Here is a 16,927-nt window from a genome sequence, read left to right as displayed (position 1 = left end):
CAAAATGCTTTAAGTTCTGTTGCTGCAGATGACAAGTTAAGGTTCATTCACTTCAGGTATTTCATTATGCCGTTCACCTGATGGCAGAGGTGCTGTGCTGTGTGTAGGTGCACAGCTGCCACAGATGCTGTGGCCTCATGGTCTCTCTTAAAGCACTGCAGAGACCTGACCTGGAATTCTGTATTATCACAGACCTGAACTGTAGAAAAATGGGGATCCAGTGGCTGGAATTTTAGTCTTGATCATTATACTTATAAGCAACAGTGATGGCAATGTTTTGGTTTATTGTTAGTTAAGAATAAAAATTGGTTAAATAGAAATAACAGAGAAGTGGAAAGACTCAGTAAATTTTTTTAGCTTAAGGGTAAGATGTATCTGTTAAACCAATTGGATAAAAAAAAATACTGCTGACAGTTCTTAACAAAAAGCACTTCAATTGTGTTTGTTTTCAAATTTAAATCATGAATTTCAAATAGAAATATCTGAAGTGTGACGGCTAAATTGTTAGGAATCTTTTCTCTCCAGAGAGGTTTCTTTTCTTCCATGCATTCACAGACATAACATAGAAAATTGAGCTCAGTACCTCTTGCTGTCAGGCCAAAACCTTATTACTAAATTCAGGCTCTTATCTTGAACCCCTGAGGATGTTAGTCTTACTCTCTATTTTGGACAGTACTTAAAGACAGAACTACGTATTTGCCCTTAAAGGTTTTCCTCTTTTGTAGAAAATGCTTTGTATTAGGTTCAGGACATGATGTTCTGTGTTAGTTCATAATGGTCTACTCAACTACTGGAAAACAGTGACAACTCATTTCTCTGGATAGGTAATTGTAAGTACTTTCTGTACTTGCTGTACACTTTCCGCAAGTGCATGGATCATACAGATGTCATACTTTCTGTAAGTTTCTCTATACACTGAGCGCAGCAGAAGCCCTGAACTGAAAGTTCTGGTTCTTCAATAAACATTATGACTGGGCCTGTTAAGACTGTAAAACTGGATGCAAGGGTAGCTCTGTAAACGTACTGGTTTTGGAGGTTGGACAGATCAGTGCTCTATCCCAGCAGCTAGTGTGTGCAGGCCTGGAAAGCATATCTGCCCAGGGATACGCTGTCCTGCATAGATTCAAACACTGATTTGGATACTAGCTCTGTACCCCTGCCTTGGTGTGCTACAGGCATGCCCTGTTTTCCAGGTGTCCTCCTCATCTGTCATCCTCAAAGGTGTCATTAAATAGGCCAACTTATTAATCATTGCTAGTGATCATTTGTACTCTGCTATATTCATGAGCTGGGCTGACACCTGCATCCTTCACAGTCCCCATTTCCAGCAAAGGGAACAACAATTCCTATCTTCTGCAGTCCTGTACAGAAAGGTCTAGAGCAGAGGTTTGTGCAGACCCATTGCAGTGCATATTGGCTACAGACCTGCCTCATGAGGACCTTACAGGGCATCTCACAGACAGAGGTGTCTGAGGTCTTCCATGTCTCATCAAACACTTGCCTCTGTTTTCTCCACACAGGCACCTCACTGGTTCAGCACCTGATGACAGTGCTGATAAGTGAACAGGGGCGAATCTTTGCTGTTCCTCAGGCTGATGTGCCAGGAAGCCAGCTGGAAATCAGACCTGTGCGCCAGCGCAGTACTGTGGAGTGGATCTCTGAGGAGGATGGGGAGGACAACAGGTCGGAGAACAACATTCCCAGCCCTGCTGATTCGCCTTCTAGCAATGCTGTAGTACTAGAGACCACTCCTGGGCGTGCAGTGAAAATCACTCCTTCGGAGCACAGTAGCAAATTGACTCAGCCTGCCACCAGCCCCAGCAAAAGAGTGCAGACACTGCCTCCGTGGAAATACTCCTTCCGCCAGCAGGGAGCACGGTCTGTGAGTCCAAAGCTGGGCAGCTCATCCTTAGATATCCCCAACCTCTCCTCCAGTGGGAACTGGTTGATGAATGGACTGTACTCTCTCCGAGGCCACCGCCGCACAGCCTCTGGGGAACGAGTTAAAGACTCTTGTTCTTCCCAGAGACTCTCTACTTATGACAATGTCCCTTCGTCCAGCCTCTCCCTTAGCACACACAGTATGGCCAGCACCACGTGGTCTACATCATCGTGTGAGATCTCTGTGATGGACTCGGTCAGCAGCTGCGCAGCCTGCCGGGCCAGTGACTCTTCTGCTTTAAGCTCTCTCAAAACTGAGTGGATAACTCAGGACTCACTGTCTCAAAGTGAGGTCAAGACTGCAGATCTGGAGAACAGCTTTGACAGGTTTCAAGCATGCAGCAGCAGCAGCAGCGAACACAGCAACCCAGCTGCAGCTTCCAGAGACACTGTCCAATGCTCTAGGGCCTTACAGAGCTTGGTCGCGGAACTAAAGACAGAGCTGAGCAAACAGAGGACTGAGTATGAGACTAGTATCAAAAGGTAATGTCATCTGCAGGGGCGACACTTGTCTGTCAGCATTACCCCTGTTGGAACATGGGTGGGGGATACCAAGTGTATCAGGTTCTCAGACCTGGAGTCTGGGTTTGGGAGATAGCAGATGTGGTTCTGCTCTTTCCTCACTGCTCTCTGAATGCAACTTCCCTCCGTCTGATCTGAGAGGATCAAAAAAAATGGGATTTCCATCAAACAGGGAATTCCAGTATTTCACATTCTGTGTTTCCACTGGAAACTACAACTGCACAGGTAACACCAAAATCTGCTCTTAGCTAGTGTCCTTGGAGAAACAGCAAAGCAAACAGCTTGGAGGGACTGGGACCCAGGGTGGCCAGGCCTTAACAAGGAAATCTGTTAGTCTGCAGGTGCCAAGAGGGCACCAATTGAGGGTTTCTCACTGCTTTTCCCAATGGAAATACCCTTCAGGAAACTGATCTTGGCTCTTCTGTGTTTTGGTGGGGGTTTGGTGGTGGTGGTGTTGGGATTGCATCTCAGCTACAAACAACTTTTTTTTAGAAGCCCTTTTGTGTTGAACTTCTAGAAATCTCACTTTTGACTTTCGATGTACTTGTGGTGGTCCTTTGCTCATAAGGCCACACGCTGACTCAAAATAGCAGCAAGGTGCTGCCTATACAGCAGATATGTGAACTGTGTAGTTCTTAGGCCACTCTGATGCTTATTTGCACAACTGCAGCTGATGGTGCTGTATTGCAGATCTGTGCTCAGAAAAATTCCTTCCATTTTCCAGGAGAGGCTGTAGGAAGTAGGAAGTATTGATAACAAGGAAGTCATATTTATTCATGTGAGTTAGTGTATTAGTTGTATTGTGTATTAGTGTATTAGTTACTGTATTGTGAGTATTAAGTGCTTTATAGAACGACTTTCAGGGAACTATGCACATGAAATATTGTTGCTTAAAGGAATTAGATATGTTTTAATATACAGCCATATGCAAAATTGCACACCATGTTAAAATACAGAATAACCATCATTGACCTGTGCTCTGCAGCACACATACCTGGCACGGAAGAAAGGTTGTAGTCCCATTTCTTACAAATAGTCCAGTTCTTAGCTTTTTTGTGTGTGTTAAGGTGTTAATTATTAAAACTGATAGCATTTATATGACTCAATTTCCAATCAGTCTCCCAAACATGGTACCAAAAGCACATGTGACTATTTGCAGGGATTGCATAGCACAGCTTTAGGCTACATTTGTTGCCTCATTTTTTTTTTGTTGCTGTTGTTGAAGTATTTTCTCAAAAATGTATTTGAACTATGATCTCTTCCAGTGGGACAGCACTTAGAATAGGAATTTCGCTTGTTATTTTCCTTCTTTATTTTATGATTTCCTATGGTTGTGGTTTGTCAGACTGCAGCTTTTCTGCATTGTACCCCCTTGGTATGTGAAGATGGAAGGAGAATCAAACCATGTAGCAGTTTGGTTCCCATCTAACATCATAGAGTGGGAGAACCCACCTTGTTGTATTCCAGGTAGAAGAGCCACTGAGAACACCACCAGTTGCTAGCATGGTGTGTTGGAAAATGTCTGTGAATGAGGATGGTAGTTCATGGCTTAATTGTTGTTGGTTTGTTGGTTTTTTTTTTAATGCCCTAGTGATGCAGAATGGGAGGGAAATGAGGGTATGGACTTGCATTTAATTCTGTAGAGCTGCTCTGGCAGGCCTGGTTGCAGGGATAGAATACTATACACAAGACAAGGCTGCAAAACTTGGAAATGTTTATCTGCACATATTTACCTGCTGCCTGGGGGGGGGGGGGGGGGGGAGAGATGGCTTTATACCTCTTACCAGTGAAACCATTCCAAAAGGGGCCTTCTGCTCTTGACATCGGGAATGTTCAGGAAGAGCTGTTTTTTGTTCCAGCTGTTGAGCAGTTTCAGCTGCTTCAGCTCGAACACCTGCCTTCCCCTCCAGCTGTGCATGGACAGGCAGTACTGGGGCTGGAGGGGAGGACTGTAAACTGTCCAGGTCTCACAGGGCAAAGTAGCTAAGAGAAAAGTGCCTAATGAACTAATAGTTTCATAAAACCAAGCAAGATGCAATCACTGGCTTTTCGTATTAAACAGAATGACTCCAGCTGTTCAGGACTTACAGCCTGAAGGATCCTGCTGTCAAGCCTAAGAATTTCATGCCAAGTTTTTCAGCTCTCAAAAATTTTGCAATGTTTTTACAACATGTGCAGCAATTTACATGTGCAAAAATATGCTCCTCTTGAGACTGCATGGAAGTCTGCTTCTGTGGAAATACAGGAGCTAACTAGCAAAGAAGGGAGGCAGTTTCGCAGGAAAACTTTGGGCTGCCTCACTAGCTTTATTTTATTGAAGATAATTTAGTCCCCAAAAGTAATAATTAGTTCCTTTACAATTGTACGTGTGCTTGTGTGGTTTGCAGAACTCTTGTGTGTGTAGCAGGGCATATTTTAATGAAGGAATATGAGCTTTTTGTTGGCACATACATAAGTGGAGGGAAAGCAGAGTCAGTACCTGCCTGGGGCAGAGGAAAGGAGCCCTTGCTGATGGAAAAGCTGTTATTTATCATCATCAACTGCCCATTTTCTTTCCCTTAGTCAGACGGAGGCATGTTTTATGGCCTTCCTGTAACCAGCCTGTTCAAGAGTATTTCTCCCTCAAGGTTATTATAATTATCAGGCATTCTCTGCTGAGTTTCAGTAACTCATGTTTACCACCTGGGACTCTTAAGCAACTGGAAGTATCTTGCAGAGGAGTATAATGTTGCGTATGGAGAAATGCAGTTAAGTACTGGGTATCCATATAGCAAGTCACAGGATCAGGATTAAAACAGAGGTTAGATTATTTTGGAATAATATGTGAATTCAGCTGGAGGAGTTAATACATCTCCTTAGACATTATCTGTTGGCCAAAAGTAAGCATTGTTTTGCAAGACTTGAGCATATTTTCTCAAAATACAAACAGAGGAGGCTCCAGCTTTCAAGGAGTCTCTGCCCTTCAACTCAACATTAATGAAATGACAATTAGTGCCCTCCTTTAAAACTTCCTCTTAGAATATTTTAGCTCTAAGTGGAACAAGCTCGCATTATAGCTATCATCAGCACTATTTATCCAGCCACTTAAAAAAAAAAAACAACACTTTTTTTCCTCTCCTCTCTCTCTTTTGGTTTTAAGAATTGAAGAAACAAGCGCAGACCTGAGGAAACAAGTGGTTAGCTTAGAAGAAGAACTGGACCAAGAACGAAAGAAATACACGATGCTGGAGATAAAATTGAGGAATTCTGAACGTGCTCGTGAAGATGCTGAGAAGAGAAATCACCTGCTGCAGAAGGAAATGGAAGAGTTCTTTTCAACATTAGGATGTTTAACTGTTGGGAGTCAAAGTTCTAAAGACTCCAAGTAGAACAAGCTGATGTACAGCATAGAAAATTCTATTTCTGGCAAAACCAGTGAAAATGCACATTTTGTTCTGGTATACTCATGCATCATGAGTAATTTTACAGTGACTGTGCTCTCAGTGACACTTGCTCCGTTGTCTTTACATGTGCTGTAGTATTTGGGTCAGATGAGAAAGACTGCTAAATGTAAGGCTTGAAAGTGTAGGTGCCAGACTGTCAAGAGAATGGGCATCCTTTTTATCCCCAAATCAAAAGATGCTGTTCTCCATAGCTGTACTGTTGCCATTTTCTTATTTACTGCACCTTTTACTGGCTCAGCAGAAAGTCCTGCAACATGGGAGGGGTGGCCAGAATTGAAGGACAGGCTGAGCCTGAAGCTGCAAGCCTCCTACATTTGCGCTTGCGAAGATGGCAGTCCCAGTATCTTACCACATTCAGTGTGGTTTACCATGCTGATTTAATGTGTTTCCTTTTCCCCCTGCTCCCTGCATAAAGTTTGTTCAAGTTTGTTCTCCTTAAAGTGGCATCATTTTATGAAGATAATGTGAAAACAAAGTCTACAAAGGAGGTGAAGATACCAAAATGTTGGTAATTTACTAAAATTGTTCCTTACCAGCAAACAGTTCCAGTGTTTCATAAAAATGCAACTTATTAAAGGGTATGTATGTGATTAATAATCAGATTGGCCACATAAACTCAATGGAACTTTAAATATGCACATTTTGCCCTAGGTATCTGGGGGGTTTTGAGCCAAAAATAGAGCAGTATTAGCTGCAAGAAGATCTCATGAGCTGATACGTACTGATCAGATACAGAGGTATATTCTTACAGACAGAGAAGATTCTTTGTGACAGCTTGTGTTTTACCGGCTTTGTGACATTTTCATTACACCAGTTGGTATTTTGGTTCTTAGTTCACGGGGAGATGAGGGCACAGGAGGAGTTCAGCAAACCACCCAGCAGCCCACGTTCATCACTCCCACTGCAGAAAAATCATTAGAATGGAGTTGCAATTTCCAGTAACTAGCAGCCAGGGCTGACCTTCAAGGGTCTCCTTTGGGAAGTTCTGCCCAACATTTGTAGCATCCTGAGCCACGTGGAACCTGCACACAGAAAATTGTTCCACCAGATTCAGCTTGAACGCTGTTTGCCAGGCAACGCTCACAGCACTGTTCCTTCTTTCTTGGCACCTATCTTTGACAGCTGAGGCAGCTTGGGAGGCTCAGAGGAGAACGATTTTTAAAGGAAAAGTGCCATGACAACACAAACTGGCTGAAAGGAAAGTACAGACTGGAGTGAAGGTGCTCACTTTATTCAAGTATTTTCAAAAAATTATCTGAATCTTATTTTGTTATTATAGAAGAATATAACTCATAGGTCTGGAAATAACCTTAGAATGGCCTTTTTGACCTACCAGCAGATAGCACACCTTTCAGTACTGACTTTCTTTTCATCTCATATATCCAAATCTTTCAATATTTAAACATTAAGAAGTTTACTTGTTTCTACCTCACTGTAACACTTCTCCTCCTACAGAAATCTGATCCATTTAAAGCAAGCAAACCCAAACATTTTAACCAGGAAAGATTAGGTTAAGACAAGTCAAGGAAGTTGATAAAGTAAGCTGTAGGGATAGGTTAATTCAGATATTTCACAACATTTTCCCTTCTTCCCAAAATATCCAGCTGTGTTGGATTCCTTACAGCCCCAGGCATGAGGCAGCCTGGTCGGTACCTGGCTGCTGTGCCGAGGCAGCCCTGCCACCTGCAGGCAGCAGCATCACCCTCACCTTTTTTATGCACCACCCCTCTGCCTTTTATTATTACTTATAGTCACAACTGATCCTGCAAGGAACCTGGTGGCTTGTTTAAAACAGCAGCATTAAGATGCATAACGTGAGAAGCCACTGTTGTAACAATGATTCTGACCTGGAAGAGCACAGTGGATTAGGTGGCATTAAGTCATCACAAAATAAACCTTAATATTAGAGAGTAGCCTAAACTGGGTTGTAAGTAATTCTCCTCAATTAGAACATCTGTAAAAAGAAAGTTCCTATGTAGGCATTCAAATCCAGGTTATTTAATGCCTTTTCTTATTCCTACCCCCCACCTGGGTACCTTTCGCTATATCCATCCCACATCCCTTAGATGACTTACATACAGGAAATAATGCAGTATAATCAAATGCAGACTACTACTCCCTTCAGGCATGCTACAAATTTAAAAACAAAGCTATGCTGACTAGAAGCCTAAAAAACAAATGAGCAAGACAAGCATTAAACAGGTTTGCTGGCTAAGTAAGTCTCAGAGAAATCAAATGAAGCTGCAATTCTAGATATTCTTTAAGTATTTAAACTTATGTAACCATTACATATAGCAGAACTGGGGAACAAGCCCACCTATCCTAGATCTGCAATTTCAGATTAGCCTCATATGTCAGTTGTGTAGCACTACATAATATTAATCTGCATCCAGGATAAAATTCAGTATTACAAACAAAACTGTATCCACTCAAACTGATTAATGAACTAACCATTTCCCTATTACTGTGCTCCAGCAACATCTGTTCCTCTTGTTCATGAGGAATACATTTCAGGCTCTTTTAAAGGTGAGCCACTGCAGTAAATAAAGCCTGCAAGAAGTTACAACTACCCAGTTCATGCCAAGAAACACACCATGGTAGGATGCAAACTCTAAAGCACGGGAACAGGGGCATAACACTCATTTACCATCATGGACAATTATGCAACAAATGGAACGCACTTGTGCTGTTGTTCAACCTCATGAATGCTATGTCCTTTATTTGAAGAAGGCAATATACTCTTACCTAGCTTTAACTCCCGTTTCTGTGCCCTCGTCTCTGCCACTTCATTTGCCAACTTCATGGATCTTTACAAGCATTTATAATATACAGGTTTGGTAGTATTAATAAGACATGACAAAAGGTTTTACCTGTGTGATCTTCCAAGCCTGGAATATCCTTTCCACTACTATGAAAGCAAAAAAAGCATAAAATTCTTTCAGTGATAGGAACCCAACACAAACATACACTGAAAAAAGAAAAAATAGGCAACAGCAAAACAAAGCTAAACAGTTACAGAATAACAAAAACCTTCTGTAAATCTCCATAGCATTTCTAATATGAAAAGGAAAATTAATAATGGTAGCTTACTGAATTATCTACATTCACTAGCAAGTTCCACACAAGCCAGCAGCACAATGGAGTAGTTTAGTTCTTGGCCTAAGTCATGCACAGGCAAATCTCTTGGCAGAGCTAAACTGTTGCAGGCCTTACTCTGTATTAATATATGTTTACTCAGAATCAGCTACACTTCATGCTAACATATGCTAATAAAAAAGGGCATTTCTGAACCTCACTGCATTCCTGGAAAAGTACCTCACAAATAGCTGGTCCAGAGAAACAAAGCAGGCTGCAATACTCTTTCCATTACAGAGGTACACAAAAGACAACTGTAGAATATGCAGACCAACACAGCTCAAAGGCAGCATGAGTCTTTGTTTAAACAAATGGAGAGACCCTGCTGGAAATGAAGGCAATGAAAAGCATTATGTTAGGATTTAGCTCCATGGTAGAGGTGCCAGTGCAGGAAGTGGTCCTGGCACCCAAGTTAGGTCTCCAGTAAGAGCTCTTCAAAAGGCACATCCTTCAGGCTGCTCCGAGATGAAGTTTTGAGGAAGATTTTTCCCGAGGGTGCAAGGACTGGGCCCGCCTTTCCTACACTTCACAGCCAGTGGCTTACCTTGTTCTGAAACACAGGATCACAGCAGCTCCATTTCCAAGAAAGAAGATGGCTACAGTTGACAGCAATGAAGTAAGACTGGATTCCCAGTGGTCACAAACATGCCTGGTATTAAGTCTGCGGCACATCCAAAGCACATGACAATAGGGAAATGGAAGAAACATGTCACTGCGCCCATGAGTGAGCTCACATACAAGACAGGAACTTAAGTACCATTTAAAACAGATGAATTCTCAGGAAAGACTGATGCTAATAAGTCTCCCAACTGCAGCCATATTATGAAAGCCACTCCAGCCTAGCAATGAAGAAACACTAGATGCATAGTGGTCAGACTTTTTTTTTTCCCCTTTTTTATTTAAAATATCATTATAACCAATTGACATACTAAATAACAATGTATACATTCCAGTGGTGCACACATAATGACCTATGGCATGAATGAGTAAAAAAACCACAATGTTCTCAGTAATGCCCCACCAACAGCTTATTTGGAGGGAATAAAGGAAAAGCAGGAGAAGATATCAAATGTGGGAAGAAAAAAAAAAAGTACAGTTTTCCTCAGCATTTTTAATGGTGTATCTTCCCCTTCATATTTCTTGGGACAAAATAAAATTAAGAATATACTTCAAAAGGGGCAGAAGGAATGATCACAATAATTAGGGTTTTTTTCTCAACTTTAGTAATAAAAGTTAAAGAACTCTCAAAAATAGACTAGATATTGGGCCTACAAAAGTAATTCATCTGTATGCAAAGCTTACCAAGAATTAGTCCTCTTGTAAAATGTAAAGGATGAGCTGACATTACTAGTAAGCTATTTTTACCTACAAAACCAGACTACAATAATAAAATCACCAATTTACAGCTAACACAATATTCTAGATATACATTACTGTACACAAGCTATATATTACACATGACCAACCTATGTGAAATCTATAAGAAACATACTTACTGATATTGTCTCAACATTGGCCAGTAGGTTTACTTTTCTAAAGGAAGTGTATTTTTCTATTCACATTCAGTGTAGTTCCAATAGCATGGGTTAGCTTTGCTTACTTAAGAAACATAGAAAGTTTGTGTGAGGTAGTTCAAGAAAACCTAGCTTAAATTTTTAACTGCAGAAGTAGAAACACAATGATGTGATCTGATTCATGACACGTTTCTGTAATGCAGAGATATGTAAAGAGGAGAAGGGAGTGAAAGAGTTCACTTAAAATACCACTCTTATCCAGTGCCCTTAACTAAGACTAAATTAAATGAAAATTTGGGTAGGCAGCAGGGTCTTATCACATTTCTTCATTAAAACCCTCATTCTAATCCTAAAAAAATGCAGACAATTCTGCCTCAGCTCCAGTCCTCAACCTAAGAATCTGCCTAAGCTCCAGTCCTCAATGTAAGAATCAAAACATTGACAGAAAAATAAATTGTAACAAACAGCATGGACAAGCTGCTGTCAACAGCAAATAAAAGCATATCTAGAAACAGTAATTCACTTCCTTCAGCAACTGGAAACAGTAAGACCAAGTGTAAGGTGAACCACCTTCTCTTGCCCTTCCCCTCTAATCTTAATTGGGAAACAGTTAATGTCACACACTTTGGATCCCTGGCTAGATAGGAACCATCCTCCTGTACAAGCTTTTAGATCATGTTCCTTTACGCAGTGTTCAGATGAATGCCATATACTCTAAAGCAGGGCATTATACTCATGCAAAAGCCTGTCAAGGTGCTTAATTCTTGCTCTCTAACCAAACAGCCTGTGTTCAGAGAAGCAATTCTCCGTAAAAACAACCCATGTCAGTAACACCATGCTCACTCAGACACAGAGGCAGCAGAGGGTGCCAGTGCCACAACTGCCTGGAATAGAGCTCACCCCATCTGAGTTACTAGCTGGGCCTAAATCACACCACCTCCTTGAACTCACACCTGCAGGTTGGCAGAGGGTGACTTGCAGATAACAATGGATGCTAATACTATCTTTGTATCTAGCTGAATTCCTATCCAGAATGGTACTACTGCATATAGCGCAGTCAGCTTCTTCAAAACTAAAAATGCAAGCTGCGCAGTACCCACACAAGGAAAAGTGCCACATCTGCTCAGCTTAGCAGGCTGAATACAGCAGAGGTGACCTGGGTGGTCAAGTTGGCTTTGAGGCTGTTCAGCTCACAGGTACAGCTCTAGCAGTCCAGCTTCTCACACACATGAGCACACTTACTTCTAATAAAAAGAGAGGAGCTATTTTATCCTTGATGCCTGCCACAGTTCTAACCAGAGAATGCGGAAATTAATCGAGTCACTGTTGTCCAACTTCTAACCTCACCTGACATAAGAAATCAGACAGCTCACTGTAATTCCAGCCCTACCAATTCCCAGTGAATTGGAACAGCCCTAGAAGAGCAAAGTTGCACCCACTTTAAGTGAAGCCTGCTGTCATGAGAATATTTTGGAATTATAGACTAAAATAAAGCTTAATAATACTTTAAGAATAAAATTGTACAGTGTATTAGATAGTATACAATCCAACATCATAACTAGACAAAGGCAGCTGAACTCCAGCTGCCCATTTGTTTGCTATCAGTGGCAGTGTGCAACTATTTCTGAAATAATTTTATATTTCAATAAATATAAAGGGAAGTTAAAACTAGCATGTTGTTGTGATAATTTGGTTACTGAATCTGAATTTACCATCACTTTGATCTGCCTAAAATTCAGGCAACAGAGTGGAAAAGAAAAGCAACACTGCTCTGCAGATGGTGCCAAAAGTGAACTATACATTTCCACAGGCAAAGCTCTGACCTTACTGAAATAATCCCTTTAAGCATAGTTCACTCAAACTGCAATGGGTTGCTGTGGGCAAACCCACCCATTCATAAGCCCAAAACATTCTATGATTAACCCTACCTTGAAAGAAGAAAAACTCAATTCTTCTTAAGAGCTCATGAACTCAGTGAAGTTTTAAAACACAGCACACTGTGGTAAAACCCAGGAACTTAATTTTTAAAGCTATTTTTCTTTGGGACACTGGAAAGGAATAGCAAAAATTATTAACTATTTCAAAGTTTCGAAATACTTCAATCACCGCTGCAATCTGGAGGGGTCCAAAATAAATTTACATAGCAGTTGTATTTACCAAATTCTGTTCTTAACAGCATTTACAGGCATCAGAAGTTGATTTTGTCAGTCTTGACTTCATTATGTTGGGCTGACGAGAATATTATCTGACCCTATGTAACAATGGAGTACTGTTGTATGACCAAAATTTTGGCTTAATTCACAGCTTAAACTTCGATTAAAAAAACCTCTACAAAATAGACTGTTCTGTTGGTCTCTGTTGAACTTGAGCAGATTTTCTATGTTTCAGTGCTAGATGAATCCAAACATGTCCTGCCTCTTCTGAGCTAATATACAGTTTGGCAGGATCCTTTAAAAATAATTGCCTTAAAAAATATGGTTTAGAAAGGCAATATTGAAGTATCGGATACAAGTGAGGAAAGCAAAATTACATGCACACAGCACTTACCAGTAGTCTAGCCAGGCCAGGAAAACAGAATTTAAGCCATCTTTGAGACATTACCATTCCTTGTAACCCTGCATGTTTTCTAAGATGACATATTAGATATTGGAAGCATTACTATCACTCCTATTTCTTCTGAAACTTACTGCAAAGATGATTTTTCCTCTTTCAATTACAACTTCAAAAACATACCGATTTAACCCAACAAGCAGAAGGAACCACACTGAAGAACATCTGTCATTCCTGGATGACCTCTGTAGCCAGTTACACTATTTGCTTATGCTCTGCTCCTGGCAAGACTTCGGTATTCTTTTATGCTCACTTTTGTGAGCATTACTGATTTAAATTCTTCTTCACATTCTAATTCACTACACAAAATATGCATCTACACAAGGCAATCAATTGTACAGCCTAGCTTCACTAAAAAAAAAATCTGCATTTTCCAAAGGAATAAATTCTGAACGATTGTTAAACTCATACATAAACTTAAGTCAGTTACACATAAATCATTCTGCAAATATAAAATGTAAACAGTTAAAATACTTCTGTGAAGAGCAGCACCATTTTACATGACTATTTAGTAACTGTTTATACATTTCAATATATCTTTTGTTTAAAAAGTGTATTGAAACCTGGAGCATCAGTGCTGTAAACTACTGAATATTTATGACTTAAAATGAACCATTATTAAGATTTCTGCTACACTGGTCTCATGGTGAAATGAAGAAGATAGATATTAATTTATACAGCACTACTTCTCCCTCCTTTGGATGGCATATATTGCTCACTTAATGCATTAGCTACAGAAATCCTGAGGTTCTCCTATGGTTTTTAGCAATCAGTTACTTTTGGTGGAGAAAGAACAGCTGACATTTTGCCCCACTGCATTTGTGTCATTCCCTCTTTTACCCAAAAAGCACTTGCCTTCATAGACAAAACTAGCAAGAAATAAAACTCCCAGGAATCACATATTACATGAAAGTATAGCCACAGCATATACGTTTTCTCTCTTGGCAGTCTAGACATCCTGGATACACTTCATTTTGTGTGTACAAAAACAGGCTACAAGCTAGAAGTAAACAGTTTATTGGCATTGCAATGTATTATTCATGACGTATCCTTGTGTTTTATGGCAATCACAAGATTTGGCATGCCACAACTCTGCAGAAAATATCACATTACTTTGTTAAGCTAGATATTTCTGCAGCTTTGAAGATATGCTTTGCTTCCTTAAGTTCATAAAACTGTTCAGATGCGATTATTCTGCCAAGGATTGTATACTGTTTCTCTAAAAAAAATTCACTAATTGTTGCTTTTGCTGAAGTATTACAGGCAAGTGGCCAAAATAAAAGAGGATTTTGTTCACTGCCAGCACCAGAGTAGTATGCCCAAACTACAGCTGGCTGCACTGAATTCCCTCCCCCTTCACCTGGACATGAACATATGACCAAGCATAAAACTTTGAAGGATATCATGAACAAAACATCTGGAATAAATTCTAATTAAAAAATTGAAAACCTATAAAATCTTAAATAATTCATTATATGGTAATGACAACAACATTAATATGTGCTTTGATAAAACAAATCTTACAAATTCAGTAAAAAAACATCAGCAGCATAATAATAAAGCAAATATGCAGATTTTAAAACCACAATAAAAATTATCAGGTTTAATATTTTACAGTTAATTACAGCAAAAAAGTGGCTGCTTTTAACACAACTTACAGTTTAAAATTACAGCACTTTATGATGAATTCTACGATTATTTTTGAAAAAACACTCAAAAATACCACCAAATTTTAAAGGTGCCCTATTAATGACTAAAAGGACCCCCCTCCCACCCCCCAAAAGACCAAGTAGTCATCTACAGCAACCCAGAGGTCCAGCTGAGGTTTCTAGACTGCTGTCTGTATCAGAGGCCAATGTTGGATCTGTTGACATTGAAGACACATCATTGACAGATGACGATGAAGATGGATGTTGAGAGCCATTGATCATTGCTGCACCTGTGCTATGAGAAACAAAACAGCAAATTAGTTGCAGATACAGTTGCATGGTTCAGTACTTGCATTAGTCTGTTTCTTCCTAATAGTTATGACTTTCCCCTGTTTCGGCAAGTTTGAAGAATTGTTTCAATCTATTGTCAAAGTAAATAAAACCCACAAGTCTTTAATACAGGCCTTAATGAATGGTATGTCATGAACCACAGAACTCACATGGCACGATACCTGTCAAATCACAGTAAATGCTGATGGCTGAAGGTTAAAAATCACAGATAGTCCTGCATAAATCACAGAAAGGCCATACTGCATAAAGGCAGAAATGAGATGCCCTACAAAATGTTGAGATGCAAAGCTAGAATATATCTGCATATTTTATTAAAGAAAGAAGGGGCCTGTTTTTTTTCCCCATCAGATCCTCCCCTTCAGGCTGGGTAATAGCTGGTGTCCAGCCAGACTGCATACATTCAATCTCAGATACACAGTCTGGACTTCAGTGAACTCTGAGCGCACTCCACTACAGCTGTCCAACTTTTACCATCATTTTTCAGCAGTGCATGAGTCCTATCAATGGCCAGTTAAAGGGCACATTTTGCTCCAAAATTCAGCAACAGTTTCTGAAAGTGCTCTGTAATTTTCCCACCTAGAAATCACATCTACTGCTACGTCTACTCAGTAGATGAAAATAGTGGTTATATCTTTATCTGAAAACACACTAGTTACACATTACACATCAAACCAGCTTATGGCAATAGAGCACTAACACCTACCAAGATGTTTCTTGAGGACTGAAGTGAATGAAGCATCAGTTACACAGGGACAATAATAGAGGAATTTAACAGATTAACAAAAAGAGGTGTCAACCCCATAGATTTAATTCAAATATGCAGTATCTCAAAAAGAATTTAAGGGATTACTGGTAATTTAAGAGCCATATGTTTGAGTTCAGTTACTCCCAAATATCTTGAACAGCTTTACTCCCTCCTGACCTACACCTCAGTGTAGCTTTGTACTATTCTTTTATTGTAACCAACCTAAAGGGGCTGGTTGTCCACGTATAACCCCATTCTTGGTTCTCTCCTCCAGGTCCATGACTTCCTTGTATATCAACTCTGAAAGTGCAGAGAAACGAAGGCAAAAAATGAATTTGCAAATCCAAGACTGGATTGATAATACATCTCCCATTAAAATGTACATGAATTTCATAGATTCAGTACTGTTCGGAATTAGGTTTGAACAACAGGCTGTAGTCTACGTAACAACCGGCAAGTAATATAAAAATGTATAGTTATTTTAAATCGGAGCTACAGCGGTCTGCCATTCTCGAGAACACACTGATACTGTAAAGACTCTTTTGTCCGGGCTACTTCAGGACCTGAGGATAAACGGAGTCTTAATCACTCAGTTTTTATCAATGGATTCTTTGGTACAGATAAACTCATCAGCAGGCTTCAAAGAAATAGGTAGAAACAAGCCCATACAACTCTGCCATCCTCCTGACATATATTTGCCACTAAAGTTCTTCAGCAACAACATCTAAAGGTCCAGATCACCACAAAATGCAATACAATACTGGCACATAACTAGCCACTCCAAATGAAAGCAACTTTATTTTCCAGCTACAGAAAATTCCTCATCCTTAAATAGTTTGGAAGTGCTTCTAACACATATCAATCATACACCCTGTGTACTGGCCAGAAGGTTTCTAGGCTAATGGCAGCTTATTACCCAGAAAATACTTCAGCTGTGAATCTACAGAAGTAACAATAGAAAAAAGGGATTAAACATGTTAAATGCAACTCATAACAGCTGACAGTCCGAATACTACT

The 16,927-nt window shown here is 40.1% G+C and overlaps 2 protein-coding genes across 14 annotated transcripts in view; one reads left to right on the top strand and one right to left on the bottom strand.

Annotated features, from left to right (window-relative positions):
* ARHGAP22 (Rho GTPase activating protein 22) overlaps positions 1-6,506 on the top strand; it is a 157,361-nt gene extending 150,855 nt beyond the window's left edge. For all 7 annotated transcript variants that reach the window (XM_062606653.1, XM_062606649.1, XM_062606652.1 and 4 more), the window contains 2 exons: positions 1,521-2,424; positions 5,603-6,506. In XM_062606653.1, coding sequence (XP_062462637.1) covers positions 1,521-2,424; positions 5,603-5,831 — 1,133 coding nt within the window. In that variant the 3' untranslated portion in view covers positions 5,832-6,506. The remainder of the gene's footprint in view (positions 1-1,520; positions 2,425-5,602) is intronic.
* Positions 6,507-14,166: 7,660 nt separating this feature from the next.
* The window catches only part of MAPK8 (mitogen-activated protein kinase 8), a 192,600-nt gene continuing 189,839 nt past the window's right edge, over positions 14,167-16,927 (bottom strand). For 6 of the 7 annotated variants that reach the window (XM_062606721.1, XM_062606717.1, XM_062606716.1 and 3 more), the window contains 2 exons: positions 16,133-16,210; positions 14,167-15,104 (listed from right to left, as the gene is read on the bottom strand). In XM_062606721.1, the coding sequence (XP_062462705.1) occupies positions 14,959-15,104; positions 16,133-16,210 (224 nt within the window). In that variant the 3' untranslated portion in view covers positions 14,167-14,958. Of the gene's footprint in view, positions 15,110-16,132; positions 16,211-16,927 lie in introns of all 7 variants that reach the window. The other variant, XM_062606720.1, reaches the window with a different exon arrangement.

This window comes from Pezoporus occidentalis, unplaced genomic scaffold, assembly GCF_034315485.1.
Source record: "Pezoporus occidentalis ecotype Australia unplaced genomic scaffold, CSIRO_AGI_Poc_V1 ctg98, whole genome shotgun sequence".
NCBI lineage: Eukaryota > Metazoa > Chordata > Aves > Psittaciformes > Psittacidae > Pezoporus > Pezoporus occidentalis.
The sequence above is the reverse complement of the archived record's forward strand: the minus strand, read 5'-3'. Positions and strand labels throughout refer to the sequence as shown.